Consider the following 16,308-nt stretch of genomic DNA (forward strand, 5'->3'; position numbering starts at 1 on the left):
GGATTTTTAAAAGCTAAGGGGATGTTTGTAAATTGATTTTGAAGTTTTACCTCAGGGGACAACCTCGGAATGTCCAGCATTTTGAATGGAGATTTTTAATTGAAAGGTTTAAAAATATATGGCATGTGGCTAGGCTTAATATCTTAATGCTTTGTAGGATTCTGAGGAGCTCTGAATCCTGAATTGAAGCATTGTAGATCTTGCAAAATATAGAAAAAAAAAACTCCTAAAAAAGAAAGTGTGTGTGTGTGTGTGTGTGTGTGTGTGTGTGTGTCTCATGGCCTTGGTGTACTGTGGGTGTAACTGCGGCCTTGGAGATTGTAGAGGGTAGTCGTTAGACTGTCTTCCAGGCCTGTCTATTCTAAAATACTCCAGCTCTGAGGATTATGGGAAACAGTCTTTTCTAGGAATTGTCAGAGTAGTTCAGTTGGATTTTCCATGCGTTATATAAGTTACAGAGATGTTATAGAGCTTCACATGTCTTGCAGATAGCATGCGTTTCACGCTAACTGTCACCCTCCCAATGCCGGGAGCAATCTGATCAAAATGACTCAGCTCTGACTCCACCCTCTTCCAACCATACACACATTTATAATAAACACACACTCAATATCAGTATAAATTTTAATCAAACACGAGGCCAACTTACAGCAAACACTTTGTTTTTTGTTTTTAGCAGCACAATTCATGAGGCTCCCTCCACCATGCTTCACAGATTCTCACTTAATGATAAGGTTATGACTATGCTTATTTTGATAGTCGACTAATTCAATATAATTACACCATATAATATTAATAAGACCCATAACTCTGAATCAAATTCTTACAGCAATATTCCACAATCTAGTAGAGCGTATTCTCTTGACAGTATGTGTGTGCCATATCGTATTGCACGCAATATTATCGCCAAAATTTTTCAATCTTATGGCACAATATTCAGGGTATAATGTATAATGCTCACCCCTAATTATCACATCAGGGTACTACTTTTTTTGATGTTTTTAGCAAAAAAAAAACATTTCTCGCAAAATAATCCATATATACTATAAATAGATTATATCTGTCCAGTATCATTTATTTTATCCTGGATATATGGAGATATTTGATCATATTTATCATTGACTTTGTTACAAATCTGATGATAAAAATATTTTATTTTTCAATATCTCATTAGGAGTGTGCCATATTTTATTGTGTGCAACATTAAAATTTAATTTTCATTTTGTTGCAGTAGTTTATTCATGATATATATATATTATTTATTTATTTTTATTTTTTTATTTTTGTTTATTCAGTGTTGTCATATCGCCAAGAGAATTGTTATTGCAAAAATACTATGACATATCGTGATATTATTTTAGGGCCATATCACCCACCCTTTCTGGACAGTACAAAGAGAATTGCTCAAACACAAGCAGGGTAAACTCTCCTTAACAGCCTTGATTTGATAAATTAATCAATTTTAAATGTATAAGTTATAGATTGTATAAATGAGCAGGTGTCCCAATACTTTTGACTATATATGTATATAGAACTACTGTATATAAAGCAAAACAAAACTCGTAATGTGCTTTTTCTGCACGGCATAGAACTCTTCATGCGTGGTTGTAGAGCTTGGTGTGGTTAAGCTGGGTTTAGGGTTGGGGTTAGGCTGAGCGTTAGGGTTAGGTTTTGGTTTGAGGTTTAGGTTAGCTATATAGAGCTTGACCATCGGTGTTAAATGTTAGTGTATCCTGCCTTCTCTGATTCACACAGAGAACAGTTATGTGATGAAAGTTTATGCTCTGTGTTTGGGTGGGTGAATTTGCACAATTTCTAATGTGTGTACAGAGGTCAGAGTGGCGTGTGTTTTGCAGATTCTGCAGATTGTGAAGTTTTGGTATCTGTCAGAGATCAGAGAAAAGACGAGGTAAACATCCTTGCAGTAACCGACGAGAATGACTCAGGGTGATTCTCACGAAATCAGACTAATGAGGTGGCATTAAGGAGTGTGATGAACAGGTAAATGCTATCAATTTGGGAAACACTGGTTTATAAACATCTCATCAAAGGCTATATTGGAAGTGATTAAAAGTAGACATTGTGATATTTTAAATTATGTATTTTTTATAATTTAGTGTGAAATTCTCAGTACCGCAACGCGTCCATTGCTGAATCTCGGCTCTTCAATTACACAATTTTAATATTTAAAATAAATAAATAATAAAAAACTTAAATGTATCTCATAAAGTAAATTGTTACAGTCAATAAAAATGTATTACTTGGAATTCATTGGTAAAAGAAAAGAAAATATTTAGAAAAATAACTTTGGTCAGAACCAATGTTCTCAGCCTCCGCAACAATTTTCAAGCACCATTTAAGACCACAAGGAACAGAAAAAAAACAGCCATTTTGAGAGGGGGGACACCTTTTAGTATGACACCCAAGATGGCTACCAGGTAAGCACCTAATTTTATACCTCTCCAGATAAATGTTAAAAACTTGGTTGTCAGCGAGCATACACAACTTTTTGTTTCTCATTACCGAAACAGCTAGTTTTTAATGTTTAAAAAAATGAAAATGTTATTGTGTTTTGGGAATTTTTAAGGTTTTTAAAGTCTAAATACAAAAAGCTAGCAAAAGTTTAGCCAGGCATCATGGTGGCCCCACAGAGATCAAAGAAGGTTAAGGTCCCTCATACTCCGCAACAGCCTTCTCATACACCGCAACAATTTAAGGCCTGTTGCGGTAGAGAGATTCACTGTTGCGGTAAAGAGAAATTAATGTTTTAAGTGACATGAACTTATATATATATATATATATTGTTTCATAAAAAAGCCTTTATTTACTTATAATAAACAATATATAAAACAATACATGATGCAATTTCAGATAAAAAACAGATTTATGTAGCAGGGCAGTGACACCCATATAACTTCCGCATAAGATATAAAAATAATATATAAAAATAATAATAATAATATATATATATATATATATATATATATATATATATATATATATATATATATATATATAATATATAATTTTCATATATATATGTCAGGTTGGGGTGCAGGGGAGGACGAGGAGACGGACGCAATTGCAAACAACAGGGGATTTATTAAACGAAAACAGGATACACAATACACTGGGATAAACTGAAAACAAGACTGAGGAAACTCGGGAAACAATGAACACTGACAGACGTTAAAACGTACAAGGATCGACACCGGGGAAATGAAACACGGACCTTAAATAGAGGTGCACACACACAGGAAACATGAAACACCTGGGACGAAGGGGCGGAGTTACAGAAGAACACAGGTGAGTGGAAAAACACAGGCAGAACACAGGGGCACGGGTCACGTGGGACAACACAGGCACGAGGACAGACAGGAAACAGGGCCAGGACCTTACATAAACCCCCCCCTTAACGTGCAACTCCCGGGGCGCGAAAAACGAAACCCCAGGAGCAGGTCAGGAGAGGGCGGAAAACAAAGAACAAGACAAGACAGAACTAGGACGGAGACCGGACAGGGAACTGGACAGGAGACCGGACATGAAACGGGGGCAGGACCGGGAACGGACACTGGACGTGGGGCTGGGCAGGGAACGGAAACTGGACAGTAGACTGGACAGGAGACAGGGACGGACACTGGAACAGGGACTGGACAGGGGACACAAAGGGAGACGGAGACTGGACAGGTGACAGAGACTGGACACAAGGCTGTACTGGGGATGGAGCTGTGGACTGGACATTGGACTGGGGACTGGACACGAACAGAGACTGGACAGGGAACGGAGACTGGGACTGGACAGGGGACCGAACAGGAGACGGAGACTGGACAGGGAACGGAGACTGGGACTGGACAGGGGACAGGACACAGGGCTGGACAGGAGGCTGGACACGGGGCTGAGACTGGACAGGGGGCTGGACAAAACTGGACAGGGGAACAGGGACCATAACAGTGACGGGGACAGAAACAAATACAGTGACTGGGACGGGAACGGAAAAACCACCGGGGACAGGAACTGGAACTGACACAGATACGGGGACCAGGACAGGGAGAGACAGGGGAACAAAAACACACATAGACTGGAGCCCAGGACTGGTAAAAGTCAAAGTCTGGGGAACCAGCCTGGGCAGAGTTCGAGGGGCTGAAGCAGGAGATCTTGGAGCAGGTCTGGAAGCACACAACCTGGGGGTGTGCTTAGTTCTGGGAGCAGGCACAGGGGCGGCCAGAGCCGCGGGCACAGGGTCCGAGGCGGCGGGAGCCGAGGGCAGCGCTGGTACAGAGGCGGCGGGAGCAGCGGGCAGCGCTGGTACAGAGGCGGCGGGAGCCGCGGGCAGCGCTGGTACAGAGGCGGCGGGAGTCGCGGGCAGCGCTGATCCAGACGCGGCGGGAGCCGCGGGCAGCGCTGGTACAGAGGCGGCGGGAGCCGCGGGCAGCGCTGGTACAGAGGCGGCGGGAGCCGCGGGCAGCGCTGGTACAGAGGCGGCGGGAGCCGCGGGCAGCGCTGGTACAGAGGCGGCGGGAGCCGCGGGCAGCGCTGATCCAGAAGCGGTGGGCTCTGCTGGCGTGAGCGCTGTAACGGGAGCTGAGAGTGCGGCTGCCGCCAACACCAGGACTGGAGTCGCAGATTCAGCAGTGGGCGTAGTTGTGAACACCGGACCGGAGCTTGCTTCCGGAGCCGGAGTCGAAGACCTGGAATCCAGCCGGGCTGGAGAGCTGGAAGCCGGCTGGGCTGTAGAGCTGGAAGCCGGCCGGGCTGGAGAGCTGGAATCCGGGCGGGCTGGAGAGCTGGAAGCCGACCGGGCTGTAGAGCTTGAAGCCGACCGGGCTAGAGAGTTGGAAGCCGGCCGGGCTAGAGAGCTGGAAGCCGGCCGGGCTGGAGAGCGCGGTGGAGCTAGCAGGCTAGCTAGCTTAGCTTGAGCTTCAGAGAGCGGAGCTGCCGCTGTAGTCTCGGGGAGCGGCGCGGCCGCCGCTGAAGTCTCGGGGAGCGGCTGAGCCACGGGAGTCACGGAGCGTGGAGCCTCAGCCACGTGCTTCTTGGAGCGCTGAGCCTCAGCCGCGAGATACTCGGAGCGCGGCGTCTCGGCCGCGGCATTCTCGGAGCGCGGCGTCTCGGCCGCGGGATTCTCGGAGCGCGGATGAGCCACGGGAGTCACAGAGCGTGGCGTCCCATCCGCTGGCTTCACGGTGCATGGCGTCTCGGTCGCGGGATTCTCGGAGCGCGGCATCTCGGCCGCGAAAGTCACTGAGCGCGGGTAGAGTACAGCCCCTGGGGGAAACGGCAATGGAGTACGGGCTGGTGCGGGGTAGAGCTCCTCCTCCTCCTCGGAGCTACTGAGTGCACATCCCAGGTAGTCCCACGGGCTGCGCATCACCTGCCTCGGGTACTCATGGTTACTGTCTAACACGGGAAGAGACCCGAGGCTCACCGCACCAACCCGTAGCGCCCCCCCAAGAAAATCCTCCCCCACGAAGGGTACTTCTTCCGGCAGGCGGGACCCTTTAGAGCGCTTACCCCGAGGCTTCCTCCGGTTTCGGTGCCTCGGGGTCTCCTGCGCCAGGGTGCCTAAGGGGGCACGGCGGATGGCCATCCTGGACCCGAGCCAAGGGTTTGCTGCGTCCATTTTTCGGTCGATCCTTCTGTCAGGTTGGGGTGCAGGGGAGGACGAGGAGACGGACGCAATTGCAAACAACAGGGGATTTATTAAACGAAAACAGGATACACAATACACTGGGATAAACTGAAAACAAGACTGAGGAAACTCGGGAAACAATGAACACTGACAGACGTTAAAACGTACAAGGATCGACACCGGGGAAATGAAACACGGACCTTAAATAGAGGTGCACACACACAGGAAACATGAAACACCTGGGACGAAGGGGCGGAGTTACAGAAGAACACAGGTGAGTGGAAAAACACAGGCAGAACACAGGGGCACGGGTCACGTGGGACAACACAGGCACGAGGACAGACAGGAAACAGGGCCAGGACCTTACAATATAATATATACATTTCATGAAACAACTTTTATTGTTATAAACTGTTAATAAAGGTTGTTTCATGAAATTTATTTTTATAAACTTTTATTGTTATAAACTGTTTATATATATATATATATATATATATATATATATATATATATATATATATATATATATACACATTTTATGAAACAACCTTTATTAACAGTTTATAACAATAAAAGTTGTTTCATGAAATGTATATATTATATATATGAAATTTATATATATACACACATATATACATTTCATTAAACAACTTTCTTTAATTTTATCTTTAATTTTAATTTAGTTGCACATTGATGTTTACATTTTTCATGAGATTAATGCTTAATACAAAGATGTTTAATGAGATGTTGAATTGCTTGTTTCATACTTAAATATTTAATTTCAATTTAGTTGTACATTGATGTTTATATCTGTCATGAAATTAATACTTAATAAAAAAGTTGTTTTATGAGATGTTGAATTACTTATTTTGTATTTAAACATTCCATTTCAATTTAGTTATACAGTGATGTTTAAAGTTTTAAGGAATTTATGTCTAATGAGGTATGTTGAAATTTGTTTTATTAAAATACACAGTTCAAAATAGGATATTTTCACAGCTTGAGTCTTACTGAGAATAATTTTCAACAGCAAATACCACATTTTGTTCAATATTACTACTCCATACAAAACTCAAGAAGTACATCATTAGAATTTGTTATTTATTCACAGCATTCACACTCTGTGTTTGTTGTGTAAAGTGTTATTGTTAATTAAGTAGGAATCCTTGTAATGACTCTCTTTACCGAAACATTGACTCTCTTTACCGAAACACCATTCTCTTTACCGCAACACATATTTATTTACTAATTATTTTACTGTTATAAAACAAATTCTAGTTTATAATGGTATTTGGATAAATTGTATTTCTTCATAGGTCATCTGTACTAAATAAGAAATTATACATGTAATTTTTCAGTTAAATATCCTGAAAAGACAGGACATGAATCATGAAATCTGTTGCGGTAATGAGACAAATCATAAAATAAAAAAAAGTGGGAAACTTATAAATATAATATTTTCTGGGTTATATACACATATGAGCACAACTGTTAATAATATCTATTTAAAAAGTAACAAATGTGTAACTTTTAAACCATATCTGTTCTGTGTTATCATGTTGCGGTACTGAGAATGTGTGTGCTCTGACTGACTAAAATGGTGCAAAATATACAGAAAAAAATTATAAAATTAAAAAAAAAAGTATTTCTAAAAAGTTCAGACCCTAGTCTTGCATAACAAAAAGAAATTTTATATTTAAATGCCTTTTGAAATTTTTCAAGTGTGAACCCTTTTAAATCTGTTTTTCGTGAGAATCACCCCTCAGCTCTGACTCCACCTCCTCCACCCGTAAACACATTTATGATAAACACACACTCAATATTTCAATATACATTTTAAAATTTTTTAAGAAATGTTATTGTTTCTTTAACAATCGCAAGGCTTCAAAACCATGATGCTCCCTCCACCATGCTTCATAGGTGCTCGCTCAATGATAAGGTTATGGCATTTCGAGCATGATTTATTTATTCATTTTTATTTCCTCAACACTGAAAACAAGGACAGAATTGCAGAGTTAAGTCATAAAAACAGATGTCAGATATGAAGGTGGAAATGGAACAAAACTGAATATGTTTGTTTAGCATCTGCACTTATTACACATGATGACATGCACCAGTCTTAGTACCAGGGGTTAGGGGAAGTATTGCAATATTGTGTTTTGCAATTAGTTTTATTAGTTTACATGTAAAGATTGGTGGCAGACAGTGGCTAATTTAGTGGTATGTTTACGACTATGAAGAAAAACATGGAATTATTTAATAGACAGTTGTTAAAAGGTCTCCTTCTGCTAAAATCTACTTTTTTTGTTGTTTGTGAAATATATTAGATCTCTCTGAGCTGTATAAGCATTTTGCATATGAAACTTTTTTTCTCAACATCCAGTAGCTCAGAAAAGGAAATACTCAGAAAAAAACAAGTTGATCAGGAAAGAACCATGTCTACATCAACTCGTGAGTTCATGGCTTCGCCCACCTTGGCGTTGGGATGCTGGGAGCTGCTCGTCGGCGACGTTAATGATATTTCTTTCGACGCTGAAAGTCTGAAGTTAAACTAAGTTTAACCATTAACTTCACCTAGCACTCAGTGCTATATCTTTATCCATTACATAGATGACAGCTTTGTAAATCTTGGCTTTGTATGAGTTAGTCACCTTAAATGGCTTTCAGTTAACTTGCCTGGGTTAATTAATTGAATTTCCTGCTCTATTAATGTGTTTGAGAGCATCAGTTGTAAAGTTGTTAAGAGGCAAAGTTGGTAAACACAGTGAATAGCCCTATTTGAGCAAGAACTACTCAAATAAGTAAATAAAGAAACTTTGAAAGTATCCTCAAGTGCAGTCACAAAGACCATTAAGTACTAGGGGTGTGGCGAGATATCATGGTATAAGATCTTGCGAGATTAAAACGTGACAATATTTCTGCAGTATAGTGTGGACTTTTTAAGAGGGATCTGGCAACACAGTTGCGATAGCAGCGAGTGTGGTGGCTGAGCAGTGAGAGCAGCTCTCAGCAAAAGTGGAAAATTGGGGCATTTGTATAGAAGATGCTTCTGCTACTTTTAAGTTGTATGTCTGGCTGCATTTTGGCTCCAGTGGAAACAATAAACGGTAACAGAGTGACCAACAAGACAGAAACCATATGTAAATAAAGTAAGTCATGTGACACGGGACTGTTTCATAGGCAGTTGTACTGATCCCTTAGCTCTGTACTGTATTTAAAAAAAATGTCACTTTGCACTTCAAGCATAGTCTTAATATAACTGGTTATGGTTATGCAAAGTTAAATTACAAGAGATTTAGGAGAAAAAACACAAACCATAGTCTTAATATGATTGGTTGTGGTTTGCACTTATTGTTTGCACTATAAAACCAGTCTGTTGAGTTTGTGTTATATGATCTTGTCAAATAAAACTTTTTAAAACAATTTTTTTAATTTTGAAGTTTTATTTCCAATCTAATTTTTAAATCTCGTCTTGCCTCGTTCTCGTAAGTCCAGTATCGTTACTCGTCTCGTCTTGTGATATTAGTGTTTCGTCACACCCGTATTAAATACGTTATGATGAAACTGGCTCTCATCAGGTATGACCCAGAAAAAGAAGACAAACATCACAGTGTATTGCATGGGAATAAACTTAAAGGAGACTAGCTTTCAATACACAGCAGCATCAGGGGAAAGAAAAGTACCCCAGATACAGTATTTTTATGCGCAAGAGAAACAGCTTTTCTGCTGTTTTTACCAGTATACTACAGACAAGTACTACTACTGTGTTTGTGATGTGTGACTGTGTGTGTGAGTGATTGGGTTTATGTGTGTGTGAGAGAGAACAGGTGGTTGATTCAGCAATTCTACTTGTTCTATTAGCAGGAAATCCACAGTTCACTGTCTGACCTCAGAACCCACCCTCCTAATCCCCCTGTTTTATGAAGGATGGGACAGGAAGACACCTGTTAAACCCCTCCTCAGACTTGATCCTCTCACAGTTTGGGTCTCTGTTTGTGTTCACGATGTATCTCGCTGTGATGATGATGTTACTCTGAGTGATCTGTACTCTCTGAGCTTCTTTCTGTTGTTTCCGAGGTGCAGCAATATCGTCCTCAGCTAAAGCAGAAGCTGGAGATTTCTTAAATGTTCCTGTTCCCTGGGGAAGGAACACTGAGGCAATGCAGAGAAATTAAATGTTGTGTCAGATTTTCTTTGTTTTCTTTTTATTGCCCTAAATGTAGTCGACTAACTAAAGCCATAATGTATGCCACTTTTTATGTTCCGGGTTATTGTTGTTAGCTCTGTCTTGTTTCAGCCATTGGTTGAAATATGGAAGGATAGTTTTCGTAACGTTCAGCATTGCGTGTGTTTATGGATGAAGTCCTGCCCTTCAACACTATTGGCCAGTCAGCTTGCTGGTTCTGCTGAGAGTGAGTGAGGGAGGGTCAGGGGAAAGTTCCCCTACATGTGGAGATCTGATCTGCAGCCAGAATGATAATGTTTTTACTGACCCAAGTCAATGGGCAGTGATTGAGGGGATGGCAGAAATAGAAATGTTCGGCTACCAAAAGTAATCATTACTCAAAGCCTTAAATCCTAACTCGCAGTGTGAATACGAAAAAGGGGGAGCGTTGTATGTATGCAGGGGTCAAGGGATAAAATTGGAATGATCCCAACCTCATTTTACTGTCCGTGCAGATTGACTAAGGTTTTATAGGGTTTATCTTGTATTCAAACCAGAACAACCTTCAGAGGAATTAGTGGGAGTGAATTAGTGCTGAACGATTGGCTACACTTCTCTCCTCTGCTTTGTTTCCAGGGACAGAATGGCACCAGAGTAAGGTCGAGCAAGGAATAGAGGGAAAGAAAGAGAGAGAATCACACAAATGAGAGGCAGACAGAAAGACAGATATGAAGAGCGAGAGAGTGTTAGCATTAGCGGCCTTTGTTTATCCACTGAGCGCTCAGGAGGGCTTCTGGTTGCCGTGGAAGACGGATGAGGGCTGCAAAAATATTTAGTCAGTGTTAAAATCAGTGTTCTGTCCCAACTGTTCTGCCAAGCAGCGCTGGATTCAGATCACAGGGTTTACACGGCTGGTTTCAGTACTGTGTTAATTTGCACAGTGCACAATTGCTAACATGCAGTACTTTAGTGAACTGTATTTTATGAACAGTTAATTTTTTTTGTTTAAAAATTAAAGGTATTAAAAAGAGTTCATCCTGGTTAGGCTGCAGAAGCTGTGTTCAGCAACAAGATTATTAGTGATGTCCGGATAGTGGGTGGTGATGATGTTGATGATGATGATCCCAAACTCTCCAAGTGAACCCCAGCTCATCTCTAATTAATCCCCAATTCATACCCAGTTTACCCCCAACTCTGCAACTAATCCCCAATTCATACCCAACTCATTCCCAACCCCCCAAGTAATCTCTAAATCATCCTCAAATCATCCAGCTTCATCCCCAAATCTCCAACACATACCCAATTCACCCCCAACTCTCCAATTCATCCCCAACTCTTCAACTCATCCCAATTCATCCCCAACTCTCCAACTCATCCCATTTCATTCCCAACTCTTTAATTCATCCCCAACTCTCCAACACACACCCAATTCATCCCAAACTCTCCAATTCATCCCCAATTTATCCCCAACTCTCCAACTCATCCCAATTCATCCCCAACTCTCCAACACACACCCAATTCATCCCAAACTCTCCAATTCATCCCCAATTTATCCCCAACTCTCCAACACCTATCCAATTTCATCCCCAACACTCCAACTCCTCCCCAGTTCATCCCCAACTCTCCAACACATACCCAATTCATCCTCAACTCTCCAATTCATCCCCAATTCATCCATAACTCTCCAACTTCTCCCAATTCATCCCCAACTCTCCAACACATACCCAATTCATCCTCAACTCTCCAATTCATCCCTAGTTCATCCCCAACTCCCCAATTCATCCCCAATTCATCCCCAATTCATCCCCAATTCATCCCCAATTCATCCCCAATTCATCCCCAATTCATCCCCAATTCATCCCCAATTCATCCCCAATGGATGGATTTGTGAGACACTAACATTGGCCAGCGTACTCATGTCAGTGGTAGGTGAATTATCAGAGATTATTTAACATTCCTTGATGCACAGCATCATGGGTGTGCCAGTAATACATTATAGAAGGCATTACCACCCACAGTGGACAGTGCAGTCAATGGTATTTATCTTCATATGCCGTGTCTGACTGTCAGAAATCAATACAGGAGGTCATTGCTGCTTTCTTTAGCCTCCATGGCATATGCCAAAAGTCATGGGACACAATACTAGTTCCTGTTGCATGTGGAACTCTCACTCTCTGAGAACTCCTGAGGAGGATGCACCAAACATGGCCCTGTTTAGGCCGTGTGGTCAGTGATGAATTAGTTTCAGTTTGAGGTTACAGTGGTGTTTGTTATGGACCCTCCAGCTGGGGTTTTAATCCCTCTCTGAGTGCAGCGCCGGCGGGCAACAAACATCTGTAAACACCTCGCACCTCCAGGTGTTACGCTGGTTTAACGGAGGACAGTGGAGGAGTGTTTACACTAAAGGCAGGACTTTCTGTCCTCCATTAAATTGGGTTACTCCTCCATCAGGTTTGTTAGTCCTTCATTAAAACAGACAAATAACATCATCGTACGACCGTGTGACACCATAGACTCGTCAGGACGTGTGGTCAAGCCACTGGGACTTATTTTCCAGTATTCATTTGTGTGTAAGGGCGTCCTCACACCTGAAAGTCAGGACCAGAGGTTACACTGTATACGTTGAGTTTGGTTAGTTTTGGGTACTACGTTCTGTCGTCATCACCTACGGTACATGGGCTGTGTCTCGCTATACTTCACATTAATTGGTTTGTAGAATGTCATGAGTTCGTCATATGTTGCCAGGTGTTGTGACTAATTCTAGTTGAAAAGTTAAATATATACTTTTTATATATTGTGTATGGAGTTGTAAATATTGAAGCATTGGTCTTTGCGCTACTGCCTAAAATACTCTTCACTGTTATATTTGTGAACAAACATACAAATAAACACAATAGACGATATCAGGATTATAGCATATTATTGAGGTACTATACGGTATAATATATTAAGGTTTTAAAAGTAATGTCTTGTTCATTTGGTTCTCTTATCTATTGTTGAATGGTGGTTCTTGATGCAGTGTGTCTGATGCTTCAGAGATCACAGGTCCTCAGTTTAGGCTTGTGCTCTTACCATATAAACACTTTTTTTAAAGTTTTTTTTTTTTTTTTAAACCCTCATACCAGTCTTAAACTACCATCACACCATTTTTTTTAAATATGCTTCAGGTATGAAATTCATGAATGAATGTATGTATATTAATAAATGAAAAGTTTGCATACTGACCCAATGTTTTGGGGAATGGTGGGGTTGTAGAAGGGTTAATAGACAGATATGTACAGACAGACGTGCAGTGCAATGTTAAAAAGCAGCTGGAGTTTTTAAGTTTAAATGTGTGTTCGCTGTAATTAACACCACTATATGTGCCTTTCCTTCCAGCTGCTAGTGGATTATGGGTACAACTGCCAGTGCTGCCCCCCCGACCACGCCTGAGAGTTTCCACGGCAACGGGATGACGGACAGCAGGCATTCCCTGGGCCATGCCTCCTTTCAGACAGTCAGCATCCACAACAGCAAGGCCAAGTCCATTATCACCAATAAGGTGGCACCAGTCGTTATCACGTAAGACCCGCCTCCTACAGTACACACACACACACACACACACACACACACACACACTCACTACACTGGCTTTCACACCCACTCAACCCCCCGTTTGCAACCCGCAAGCGCTGGAGATAAGACACACACTTCTGTTGTCCTCGGCCGGCGTGACACTGGTGTGAGACGTCCCACCCAAACAGACAATATTTAACCTCAAGGAGGAAGTGTGTGTTTGTGTGTGTGTGTGTGAGACTTTCACACACTAGGACTGAGCAAGCAAACAAACACCCACCCCCCCACCCCCCCCCCAACCGTCTGCAATGTTCACTCTCCTCATCTGTATTATCTCTAAGTTTGTGGTTATAAAATTGTTGGCCAAAGCCTCCTAGTGGGCTGTGATATTACTGCAGTGGAGTTTTTGGACGTTAGTTCCCAGTTCTTTTCCAGTCTCTTTTCTCCAGTTTACCACATTTTTCGCGCTATAAATATTATAAGGCGCATCAATAAACTTCTATTTTCTGGTCTAGAAATTATAAGGTGCATTTTAGGCGACACTTGTAACTTGCAACCAGTAGTAGGAACTGGGCTGTCGCCATGTTTTCCTCCTAAATCCAGCAGGTCTCTCCACTGGGTGTCGAGAACTGTAAAGCTAAGCTAAGTTAAGTAAATAAAACTGTAATTCTAAAAAAAAAAATAAAAAAAAAGTCAGACAAGTCAAACGAGTGCTGGATGTTAATCTACACAGATTTCTTTCTCCTTAAAACTGTTTATTTGGGTGAGTAAAGTTTCCAGATTTCCATTAAAGCTGGAGCATTCGCATTAGCGGCTAACCGCTAGTGGATAGCCGCTATTGCCACCCGACAGAGCTATACTAAGGAACCCTGAGTGTTCTGGTAAGCCAGAGCGATATTAGCTAGCGGTTAGTCCGAAGTAACTTGTTTTAACATAGAATGAACAGTAAAAGAGCTAGCGCTGTGGTTAGCAGCTCCTGCTATTGCTGCTCCAGCAGTGCTAGTCAGGGTTAGCAGCAGGCTATAGGCTAATAATACTCATCTCTAAACGGCCAAAGAGACGCTTAAGGCAGTTAGCAGATAATGCTAATGCTGCTGGAGAACTAAACTGAAACTCCTGTATGATGCTGTACTTTAGCAGAGTGGCTTTACTGCTCCTTACAACCTGACTTGTAAAATTCATACATAAAGTGGACTGGACGTTACATTTAGGGCATTGTATTTCAGTTATTTATAATCATCCACCTATAATTTCTTAGCTATAAGCAGCTGAAGGTAGCTAATCACTAGATTTTTATTTGATTTTTTCCAGTCCACCTTAAATGCAGCATTGCAGTAGCTGCTTCTGTATCGTTTAAAATAAAACAAAATATTTCACAGCTACTGAGACATACTTTTAGAGATTTTTGTAATGTTTGTTATGACTACCAGGGCCATAATATGTTAAAACATTATTAAACTTTCATACATCAATGGTTATATAAATTATTTTTATATATAATATATTTGCTTGCATTTAATACAGTTAATGAGCACTAATATACACTTACACAGTTGTCTGCTTTTAGAAGTGTGAACAATACTAAAGAATAAATTGTTTTATTGATTTTCAGTAAAAAATTATAATAGAATCCAGTAAATAAAAATATAATAAGTTGTTAATGTGTTGTTTATCAGCTCATAATAAAAATAACTTTTTACATTAAAGATTTGAATAAGTAGGTTTAAAATATTAATGCTAATACACTTGTTTTTGTGTCTCCTCAGTTATAACTGCAGGCAGGAGTTCCAGATTCATGATGACATGCCAAGGGCTCATTATAAAGTGGGGCAGATCTCCGACACCATGCCTGAGCACTACTTGGTGCAGGTAGGACACGTAGGATTTATTTGTCTTACATCTCGCGCAGGGCGTGTCGTGATGCTCATTGCTATCTTACACCCCACCAACAGTTTGGAAATTAGATATGTTGAGGTAAATTTCTGGTTTATTGTTATCTTGGCAATGAAAAACACAGGTGCACCACTTACTGATTAAAACCATGACAACAATGCACCCCCTCTAATTTTGCACACACATGGACACGCAGCAGTGCTGTAACCCAAAATCACATTAACGATAAAAAGAATACTACATAAAATAACATTGCTGTTCCCTTAAATGAGGTCAGTTTCCTCTGCTGAGAAGGCAAAATTTTTTTGCATCCTCAGGATACCAAAGGCACACTGACGCCCAAAATGAAACTGTGTGGTTGACTGCTTGCCTATAGATCACTTAAATAGGGCCAATAAAGTCTTGTAAAAAAGTTTTGGCACCATTGGTCTAAGAACACGACATTCTTTACATTGTTTATTCAACAATAAGTTTGTAATGTACAAAGATTATGACCTGTTTTACCACCACAATTACAAAAAATGTTGACACATGGTGTACAATGTAAATAAATGTGAATAAAAACAGAATACATTGACTTGCAAATAAAGGTAAGTGTCCCAAATCAGGTTTTCAGACCAAATCCGATATTTAGTTTAGGCCGTTTACGCAATCATTCTAGTGTGTACCATATCTGACATCTGCCTGAATAAGCACTGAAAGAGCACTGCTTTACATAAAGTTTCACTTTAATCCCAGCCAAGGTCTCAAGAGCTATGAAGGAATTTACAGTAAGTTTTTTTTTTTTTTTGCCGGCAGCTGTGATCTGCATTCGACCTGTTTTTTGTAATCTTATTAAAACAGACATCAGTCGGACTTTTTATGCTCTATTACTTTGTTTTTCCACCTCCTCTGTCATTTTCTACTGTACTCAATGTATTTTCTGTTCTTTACTTTGCCGTCAAAGTCGCATAAATTCTGATCTGACTGTTCAGAGAGAGAGTATTGTTACTGTAAATCGGATACGTATTGGATTTCAATTCTGCATCCTAAAAATATTGGGATCGGTATAAGAAAAGGCTGTAAA

The 16,308-nt window shown here is 41.1% G+C and overlaps 1 protein-coding gene across 3 annotated transcripts in view; it reads left to right on the forward strand.

The window, feature by feature from the left end:
* Positions 1-16,308, forward strand: part of pald1a (phosphatase domain containing paladin 1a) — a 104,021-nt gene that overhangs the window by 29,169 nt on the left and 58,544 nt on the right. For all 3 annotated transcript variants that reach the window (XM_022669058.2, XM_022669059.2, XM_049464773.1), the window contains exons 2-3: positions 13,173-13,355; positions 15,116-15,218. In XM_022669058.2, the coding sequence (XP_022524779.2) occupies positions 13,186-13,355; positions 15,116-15,218 (273 nt within the window). In that variant the 5' untranslated portion in view covers positions 13,173-13,185. The remainder of the gene's footprint in view (positions 1-13,172; positions 13,356-15,115; positions 15,219-16,308) is intronic.

Source organism: Astyanax mexicanus, chromosome 15 (assembly GCF_023375975.1).
Source record: "Astyanax mexicanus isolate ESR-SI-001 chromosome 15, AstMex3_surface, whole genome shotgun sequence".
NCBI lineage: Eukaryota > Metazoa > Chordata > Actinopteri > Characiformes > Acestrorhamphidae > Astyanax > Astyanax mexicanus.